The sequence below is a fragment of the Numenius arquata genome, chromosome 15 (genome assembly GCF_964106895.1).
Source record: "Numenius arquata chromosome 15, bNumArq3.hap1.1, whole genome shotgun sequence".
NCBI lineage: Eukaryota > Metazoa > Chordata > Aves > Charadriiformes > Scolopacidae > Numenius > Numenius arquata.
In genome coordinates this window covers 2,719,089-2,729,195 of record NC_133590.1, presented here as the reverse complement: position 1 = coordinate 2,729,195, position 10,107 = coordinate 2,719,089, and the positions used below count along the sequence as shown (strand labels likewise).

The window sequence follows — 10,107 nt, the reverse complement described above, 5'->3', positions numbered from 1 at the left end:
GAAACAAATTGGAATTGCCTTCTGGAGGCCATTGTTATAAATTACAGCCCCAACATCTGTCCACATCTGCAATGTCTAGACAACCCGTCTCGGCGAGGAGAGGAGAGGGAGCGCGGGGGAGGCTGTGATCGCAGCGGGGAGGGGAAGCGAAGGGCTTAGGCTGGGGCTGCGCCCGGCGCCCTGCCTCCCGCTGCCCCTCCGCTCTGGAGCGCGATGCTCAAAGCGGGGTCCACCCCGGCCCCACCAGGGGAGACTTCCAGGGGCGCGTACGAACCGGGAGAAGCCGCATCTGCCTTCCCACTCCCCCCCCCCCCCCCCCCCCCCCTTCGTTACAGCCTGCAGGTTTGACACCAGCAACAAATTTGGCCCTTGGAAGCCTTGACTGCTGTTGCCTTATTTATTGCGTGTTGGAGGGTGTGAGGGAAGGCAGCGCCTTCAGGCAGGCTTGTTCCTGTCTTCCCCCGGCCCCTGTGCAGCGCTTGCGATAAAGAGGCCGGGCCCGTCAGCTGAACGATTGTATTTTTTTTTACAGTTCCTAGCGCAAACCTTCTCATTTATATGTAAAGTAGCCATTAGTCATAGCTCTGTTCCCTCACACTGCCTGATGTACAATCACATTTTGCAGTGGATGAATCTTTCCACACAGCTGCTCTGCTATGAATAATCCGTTGCTGGGCCCATAAATCAGAAAAAAATCATGCACCTCCTTTGCCTGATCCTTACACAAAGTCATATATTTTACATGAGGACAAGCTAAATATTCATGAGGCTTTAAAAGGCCTTTTCTGACTACGAGGGACTTGTTGGGGCTGTTTTTGTTCTGTCGGGTCAGGTTTGATGGTTTGGGTTTGTTTTTCATCCTCGTAAGAAGAAATCTTTCTTCCCCCTTCGCCACCCTCCAGGCAGCAAACGCTGAGCCCCCGGCGATGCTCCTCCAGGGCTCTTGTCTTTGCCGAAGGACCAAGAAATTCATCATCGCTGCCGTCTCAAGGACGGGCCGACGGAAGGAAGGTGCTGCAAACACCCGAGGACGCAGCCCAGAAGCGTGGTGGGGATGTGGGGAGCTGGCCGGGTCTCAGGGAGAGGAGGAGCTGCTTTTGGGGGTAAAGAAGTGTTTCCAGATCTGTGCTGGGGCGACCCGGCCGGCTGCACGTCAGGGTGCCTGTTTCTGTATGTGCACAGCCCAGTGCTCGACACTGGGGCCTCCGGCAAGGTGGTGGGGGGAAACTGGGAAGGCTGCTGACAACGGCTCTAGCCCCTGTTCAAGAACATCCCTGTCACCCGCACTTCTTTTAAGCCAGATTTTAAACAAAGTACTTACAGAGCCTACAGAGAGGGCTGGGACCAGGACTTCAGCATCTGCTTCCCAGTGACCAAGCAAATCCAGCTCCATGCAGCCCCAGAGGTAAGACGGGAAATTGGGAAACGAGCTCAGGATTCCCTGCAAGGATCCCGAACTCCCAGGATGTGGCCTTCCCGAGATATCCCCCAACTCTCTGCCTTGGCCATCCAGAGCCTCCAGTGGCAGCGATGATGCTGTGCGAGCAAGGAGGGCTCTCAACCCCCAGGAGGGTCAAGAGACCCTGACCGTGTGAAGGCACGAGTTTTTTAAGATGGTATCAGCTGAATTAGCAGCTCCGCACGGCTGAGATGGACCAGTCTCATCCTACCCTCCACTGTCCTGGAGTGCAATTTCCAGCCGCCCTCGCAGTAGCTTTGCCATTTGTCTGATCACAAGAAAAGCCAGTTTGACTCGTCAGCAAAGAAGTGTTTAGTTGGTATTTCCTGATTATAATTTTTCTGCCCCTACAGTGAGTTAAAGCAGTTCACTGTGCTAGCGAAGGAGCGTCAGAGCTGGCACATGGTGAGAGGAGGAAGCGTGTGGCTGGCAGAGACAGGAGAGGGGATGCAGCTCTCCTTTTCAGCAGCACAAGGGATAAATTCAGCTCTATCTGTAATGTCAATCTACAGCCTTACTGCTCTGCTTTCTCAGCAAACAAGCCTCTCCCTGCTCATCCCCTCCACACGTGCAGCCTTGCACATCTCCTTAGTACTGGTGATGGGTACTGTCCTGCTCTAGCCATACAGTGAACATAATTCATGCTACGTGGTCTTGGACTCGCTTCTTTTGCTCTTGCACGACTGCATGGCAATGTCCCTTTATCTTAAAAAAAGCCCCTTTGCCCAGGTGCTGCAGGAAGCTATCCTGTTCCCAGATCCCCCAGGCCACCGTGCACCAAGCCCCTTCAGCTGAGATGCCAGCGCCTGGTGTGAAGCACACCCCTGTCACGGACGAGCTGGGATGGAGAAGCTGAGCTGAACCACTGGGACATCTCTGGGTGCAGAGGTCCCTCTCTCCCTCTCACAAGCTCTCCTGATACCCAACACGGTCTGTATGCTCAGCACTGTGAAGCACATCCATGATAAAGGCTGCTGCTGCTTCCAAGATCTTGCAGGACAAAGGGAATAACAAAAGGTTCCTCCACTGGTGCTCTCCCCTCTTTTCCCTTCCCTTCCTTTTTGCTGCAACTTGGAAAGAATGAAGTCAAGGGACTGCCAAAGCAGAGGAAAACAAGGCCAAGCACACACAGATGGCGAGCCCACAAATTTAATTTAAAATCATCCTTTATTATTCAAAATATTAAAATTCAGGCAATAATGCCCAAAGGAACTGCGCTGATTAAAGCTCCCTAATGTTTCATGGCCAAATCTTGCTGCTTCCTCCAAGGGTCACTGGGACAAGAAGCGAAACCCCCCTGGAGCAGGGAGAGAGGTAGGGCTGTACCTGCTGTAGATCGCTTAACCAAACAGTTACTTACTGACCCAATCAGCTTCACTTAAAGCAAAGCACCAGCTGTTCCTTACCCAATTAATGATTGCCACAGCAAATTAACATGGCGTTACACCAGGCGTGGATGTGGTCCGCAGAGTCCAGAATGCACAGAGCAATATGCTATTGCAAAAAATAATCACAGTAATATCTGTACCGTTAGGTAGCATCCTTCATCTGGAAGGATGGTGAGCTCCCTGTGCGCTCTATGGCTTGCTTCGCGCAACGTGCTCTGCAGTGAGGCTGTGGGGGGCAGGAAGGGGGGGTAAATGATTGCTCTTTCAAGGGGAAAGTAAGAGGAGCTGGTCAGGGCAGCTCCACTGTGGCAGAGACAGCACTGACCACCACACGTGTCCGGTTCTTGGTTCCTGCCATCCACACAGATCATGATTCGATCGGTTGTAAATCTGCTTTCCCTCTGCCTTATGCACCACAGACCTCTCCTCCCGCTGGGCGATGTGACACCCTGACGGCACAGGGCTGTAGCAGGGATCTGGTGGGTGTCACAGCTCGGCGTGCTGGCTGTTCACAGCAGACACAGCAAGCTGGTGGGCGCAGAGCCCTCTGTCCAGCTGCAGTGAGCATCCTGCAGTGGGAAGAGGCCACAAGGCTGGGCTGCAGACACAGGAAGCCAGGCGAGGTTGACGTGGCGAGGTGTCACCTCCACGCTCAGTGCTGCCGGGCCAAGTGCCGCTTCTCTGAGCCCTTCCTCGGTCTCTCTGTGATGTGGCGGAGACTCTTGCCCTGTCCCTCTGCAGTCGTGCTGCATTGTGGGGTCCCGATGGCAGAACAGCAGAATAACTGACCCACTCTCTCCTTCCACCGAGGTTAAGTCCGGCACCTAAACGCTCAAAAGTTTTGGCTCCACTCATTCATGCTCTTTGCGACTCAGAGACGTTAATCCCCTATACATTACAGTCCAGACAGATCAATCAGCTTAGAGGGCTTTGGGACAAGTGGTGTCTAGTGCTGAAATGTTACACTTTTCAATTTTCCTACAATTAGGCCAGCATCAGTTATTATTGACAAATAAACTGTGCAATCAAAGCCTCGAGCCCCGCACGCTGCTCCGAAGAGGATCCATTTACATCCCAGGACGCCCGGAGGGAGGAGACGCGGGAGAGCCATGCCCCAAGCGCCGGCGGCCTCCGGTCGCCTGCAGTCCTGTTACAGGAGCCGTCCCTTTGTAATTAAAGGACTCCCTTATTATAATTACTGTTATTTATATAATTGTGGTAAGCGTTTTCGGTGCTGTCAGCAGTCTGGAAAATGCCCAGCCCCATTACAGCCGAGCATTTCAGGCGTTTCACTGCGAAGAGCCTGGGCTTAAAGCGTGATGACCAAGAGCGTGGCTGGGCCGGTCCAAGAATAGCAGCCCATGTCCTGGTGACCCGAAAGCTTTCTTTGGAAGATTTCTATGCCTTGGGATTGTAGAGGGAGGACGTAAGGTCATCCCTGCCCCTTTTTCTTGAGCCACTGCTGGGAGCGTAACTCAACCCGGCATCACACCCCGCATGGGCTGACGTTCCCCGTCACCTCTGCTGGGTCACTGGCTGGAGGACACACTCCTGGAACTGGGTGAGAAGGCACCACCCAGGTCATGTGTCCCTGCAAGGAATCCGGTAATGGACATGTGCTTTGCATCGTTTTCTCTCTGATTATCTCGTTTACAAACCCAGAGGAGACGGGGTGTTTAGGGAAAATGAGGGAAGGAGCTGGTGTGCAGGAGACGGTGGTTTCATCCCTGTGACTTGAAGCTTCGCTTTAGAGGTCAAACACAGGAACACAAAGAACGGGTTTGAGCCACATGTCAGCAAGCAAGTGCTGATGTTCGTGGCTGGCTCCTCTGCATCTACACAGGAAGAAATTCAGGGTAGCTCGCTTAAGGTGCAGAGTCAAATATATAAATGCAGGAAGGAAAAGAATCCGAATGTTTAATGGATGACAAACCGCGTAGGAATCAGTGTCATGTTTGCTATAGAGAAAGGAAAACTTAGCAGGCTCTACTAAATTAGTACTAAAGACGCAGGAGGTAATTCCTCTCTGCTGCTCCATGCAAGGTGGCTTCAGCTTTTGCACACACCGTAAAAAATGTAGGAAAGTTGGAAAGAGATTAGACAAAATTAACACAACCAAGAGTATTAGAAGCAATGGCTGCCAAAGAGTGAGCTGGTCTTGTTCAGTGCGCAACAGAGAAGATTAGAGGGGGATATGGTAAATACCCTCCAGTCTATGTACAGCCGCTGCTAAAGGCATGCTGATCAATTCTTTTTTTGTTTGCTGCTTGATACAGCAAGGAGAACTTGGCCCAGTTTTCGGGGAAAATTGACTTAGCATCATTATTAGAAAAAAAAAAGCTCTGTGTAAAGGCACGGAAGCACCACGGGAGGCTGTTTATGTGAGGAGTCTTCTTTAGAGGGCCGATTTGAACAAGCGTCCCTCAAGGATAATATCAGTCTGCTTGACCCATTCCAGTGGTGCAGGTTACCCCGTTCCATATCCCCTGCCAAGGAGCAGCAATGGCCCCTCTGGAGCCTACGAAGGCTCTCCCTACAAAAGCCACCAGATATTTTTGGTACTTGTTCTATGCACGCAGGGGTACGGCCAGTGCATGGGGCTCATTTTAGATGATGAGTGGCCTAGAACATCTCTCTTATGAGGAAAGGCTGAGAGACTTAGAATCATAGAATCGTCTAGGTTGGAAGAGACCCTTGGGATCATTGAGTCCAACCATCAACCCCACTCTACAAAGTTCTCCCCTATACCATATCCCCCAACACCACATCTAAACGGTTCTTAAACACATCCAGGGATGGTGACTCAACCACCTCCCTGGGCAGCCTGTTCCAATGTCCGACCACTCTTTCTGTGAAAAATTCTTTCCTAATGTTCAGTCTAAACCTACGCTGTTGGAGCTTGAAGCCATTCCCTCTCGTTCTGTCATTAATTACCTGTGAGAAGAGACCAGCACCAACCTCTCTACAGTGTCCTTTCAAGTAGTTGTAGAGAGTGATGAGGTCTCCCCTCAGCCTCCTCTTCCTCAAACTAAACAGTCCCAGCTCCTTCAACCACTCTTCATATGATTTGTTTTCCAGGCCCTTAGTCTGGAAAAGAGCAGACTGAGGGGGGATCTGATCAACGCCTATAAATACTTCCAGGGTGGGTGTCAGGAGGATGGGGCCAGTCTTTTTTCAGTGGTGCCCAGAGACAGGACAAGAGGGAATGGGCACAAACTTGAACATAAGAAGTTCCACCTAAACATGAGGAGGAACTTCTTTCCTGTGAGGGTGGCAGAGCCCTGGAAGAGGCTGCCCAGAGAGGTGGTGGAGTCTCCTTCTCTGGAGACATTCAAACCCCGCCTGGACACGTTCCTGTGGGACCTGCTCTGGGTGGACCTGCTTTGGCAGGGGGTTGGACTAGACGATCTCCAGAGGTCCCTTCCAACCCCGTATCATTCTGTGATTCTGTGACTTGAAAATCGCCAGCGCACAAGCACTGGGGCAGAAGGAGGGAGCAGCCGAGCTCTGCTGGGCGCCGCGGGTGAGGGGGCCCTGCTGCCAGCCGCCCCTGCGTCCCGCCATTAGCCACATGCGAGATGCTGATGGCAGAGGGCGCAGGGCTGTGTCTTGCGAGCCAGCCTTCCCCCTCCGCAGGGAAGGTCTGGGGCTGGAATCGACCCACAGGGTCCCCGCGGAGAGGGGCTTCCTCCCGTCCTTCCCCCGCCCGAGCAGGGTCGCTCCGCCATCCCCCGCCCGCAAGTCACAGCCCCACCGTACTACAACTCCCGTCAGCCCCCTCCCGCGTCCAGCGCATGCGCCAGCCGGCTCCCGGCGTACCCCCGGCCCCAAGGCCTTTTGGGCTTTGTAGTTCCGTCCGTCTACTCGCACCCTTGCTTGTAGCGCGGCCAGGGACTCCATTTCCCGTGGGCCTGCGGGCGGCGCATGCGCCCTGCGGGGAGCGGTGTGAGGTGGAGCTGGGGGGGGAGGGGGGCGACGCGGGGCAGCGCAGGTTCCTGTCTGCGCTGGCTGCGGCCTGGCACTGAGAGGAGGGGCGGCCTCGGCCCCGGCCTCGGCGCAGGACTATGGACCCGGCCGAGGCCGTGCTGCAGGAGAAAGCCCTCAAATTCATGGTGAGGGGCTGTGGCTGGTGGCGACTGTGGTTGGGGTGGGCACCTGTGTGTGTGTGTGTGTTTGTATAGGGGCAGCCGGGGGAGGGGCGAGGAGGGGCTGGTGGGGAGGGGGATATGGGGCAGGGGGGCCATGGGGAAGGGGACCCCGGGGGAGGCAGGGCCCCTCGGGCATGTTGGGCTGGGGGGGGGGGGCTCGTCCTAGGGCCGGGGGAGGGCGGTGGTGGGGCCCAGAGGCGCCGTGGGGTGCGGGGAGGGAACTGCCGAGAGGGAGGGGGACCGGGAAAGGGGCCCCCAAATCCGTGGAAAGGTGTCATTGTGCCGGAGGAGGGGCGGGGGGCTGCAGGTGCCAGTTGGGAACAGGAGAAGTTCAACTCGAGTGAGGCAGGAGCTGGCAGAGGGGCCCAGAGGCACTGGGAGGGCTCGCGCGGGTAATTCTTGGGGTTTTCTCTCTATTTGTACACCTTAGACTATCCTTTTGTACCCGACACCATCTCCCTGCAATTTTATTTTGTTGGGTTTTTTTTTTTTGGTTTTTTTTTGGTTTTTTCCCTTCCATTCTGCCATGAGAGCTGTAAATACTAACACTTAAATCTTTTCACCTGCTGCAGCAGCAGCCTCATACCACTGATGGTGAATGTGAAGAGCGCTCACATTGTTTAGGTTTGAGTTGGCTTTTGGCATGGAAAAGAGCCTTGGGGGGGGGGGGAACTTCCATCCAAGATGCTCTTCAAATGTGGCTAGTTTACTTAGATTTGAGGCATGATGCACTTAAACTGTTCTTTCATTCTCTCTTTCTTCGTTTGTTGGTATTTCTAAGTGTTTTGGCCAGAAACGTAATGTTTAGAAAGGAAAACAAACTGGTGCCAACTGAATTGAATGTGAATTCCGGGTGCCCCAAACTGTTCTTTCCCTAAGGATATCATTTAAATGGCTGGCAACGTTTGCTAAAAGTTTGTTCTGGATTAGTGCTTCCAGTGGTACAGAATTAAATCTAAGCTCATCAAGAAGAAGCAATTCTATTAAACCTTCGGAACATATGCCCAAAATGAAATTGAGGAAACGCTAGTTGCAAATTTTCATTTTTAATTGAGCTTCAAAACACTTTTTTTGGCTTCTGTTTTTTTTTAATCTTGTAGAACCTGTTTCTCTTGAGACTTTGTGACCCTTTTGCTGGTAGTCTCCGAGTTTGTCAGATTTATAGTCTCAGCTCAGTGAAGTGGGAAAATGCTATGGATACCTAAATAGGCAAGGTAGCAATTAGTAATAATAAACTACCCTCTTTGGTGTGTGATTGGCCAAAGGAGCGTACCAGATCCTGTTGCGCTTGTGTTTGGCCAAGCTTGTTAATTACAACCTGCCTCTAGATAGTGAGTTTCATGTCCTCAAAAGTTTCTGCTGAAACGCTTTTGTTTTCTGGCAAAGAGCAGACTTCTTCTGTGCTGCTTTTTTTTGCCCCCTGAGCTAAGATTCCCATCCAAGGGCTTAGACCAGGCATTTGAGATCTTCAGTAAGATTGGGCCTGGGACTGGAGGAATCCCTGGCCATCTTGCAGCTGGCTGTGTTCCGCTCGAACAATAAAGCTCCCTGACACCAGGGAAGAGAGACCCGAGCGTGAGAGAGAGCTGCTCTTACAGGAGATGCATCTGTTAAGAGCATCAGGTAGAGGGAGGAATTATCAAGATCAGGCTGCTCTGAGAACTAAAAGCTAAACCGAGTTCCTCAATGTTTTATTAAAATGCCTCCTGTATGCAAAATGCTTGTAAAAAGTGTGGTGAAAGATGTGTCTTCCCTCTGCCCCCTCTGAACTTTTTAGGGTATTTTTGCTTGCAGGTTGAGAGTGAGAAAAGCTTTTAACATATCTCAACCTTTTCCTTTAGCGCCCGTCCCTCTAGAACGTGACTCTTAGTTTAATTTTCCTGATGAAGTAAAGTTCTCATCAGGCTCGATGGGGTCTTTTGCTGTTCCTGGAGGTTGTTTTGATTCCTGAGGTATCAGTTGCAAGTAGCCGCTTGGCCCTCCTAGGAAGCATCTTCTTGTTTCTGCCTTTGAGCACTGGGAAAGCGCTCAGGTACTGCAGTCATGGCATCGGGACAATTATCTACCTAGGGGTAGTAGGTCAGCTGGTGCCTCCTCCTCTCAGCTCGTGCTGAATCATTCGCAGTGTGTTTTACCTTGTTCATCCAAGTGTGTGATAACGCTCCGTATACCTCTTCCTCCTTGGGTGGCTCGCAGTTTGGGTTGAGGGGGGCTTTGCTCTTAATTATTGATTTTTCCCTGGGAGTTTCCCAAGTGCCATCCCGGGTAAATACTCAAATCCCTGAGACTTATTATCTCTCTAGCTTTTGGTAGTTTTGCTTTTTATATAGATTTGTAGTAGGATTCATTTCACGTTGAAAAGCAGCCCTGCAGGTGGTAGTGCTTTTGCGCTTCTCTAGCAAATAATACTTTTTCCACTTAAAAATGTCAGTGCCTAATTTTTGTCATTGACTTTGAGCAGCTCTCCGGAGCCACAAGGTATCAGACAAGACGGACCTGTTGATTTGTTTTTTACTTTCATGGATAACTCTTAATACAAAAATGGCATGCGGAGACTTCATCCAAGGCTAATACTACAAATGAAATTATCTTGCTTTAAAGTGTCTATATTTGATGCTTTGAGAGACAAAATGGACTCTGTTTTTTTCTGTGTGCTCGTGTCTAGGCAACTTTTTGATGGAAGCAAAAGGCGTCTGTCTTCTTACTGGCTGGTACTGGCTTGGTTACTTGTATCTGCTACCAGTTTCCTAGTTATCCATGGTCAGCTACAATATGTATAATCTAACACTTTTAAGGTTTAGGTAATTTATTGAACTTCATTTGCCTACTCAATCTACATTTTAAGAAGGCCTAATTTATTTCTGATACTAAATAGCTGTGTATTATCATTATGCAATACTAAACAACTGCTCAGCAGGGAAGCCTGGTTTGGCTGGTGAATGAGTGTTTCTATCATGTATTCTACATGTCACCTTTCAAAGCCTTTTTTTTGGGAGAACGTTCATAGATTTAAAGTATGATCTTGTAAATGATAGAGTTCAGTGTTCTGCAGTTACACCAAAGATTTGACCAGAGTTGGACCTGTCTCAGTTAACCTCAGCCCCTTTTCATG

At 51.2% G+C, this 10,107-nt stretch overlaps 1 protein-coding gene across 2 annotated transcripts in view; it reads left to right on the top strand.

Moving 5' to 3' along the window:
- The first annotated feature begins 6,805 nt into the window (after nucleotides 1-6,805).
- Nucleotides 6,806-10,107, top strand: part of BTRC (beta-transducin repeat containing E3 ubiquitin protein ligase) — a 133,481-nt gene continuing 130,179 nt past the window's right edge. For both annotated transcript variants that reach the window (XM_074158882.1, XM_074158881.1), the window contains exon 1: nucleotides 6,806-6,959. In XM_074158882.1, the coding sequence (XP_074014983.1) occupies nucleotides 6,912-6,959 (48 nt within the window). In that variant the 5' untranslated portion in view covers nucleotides 6,806-6,911. The remainder of the gene's footprint in view (nucleotides 6,960-10,107) is intronic.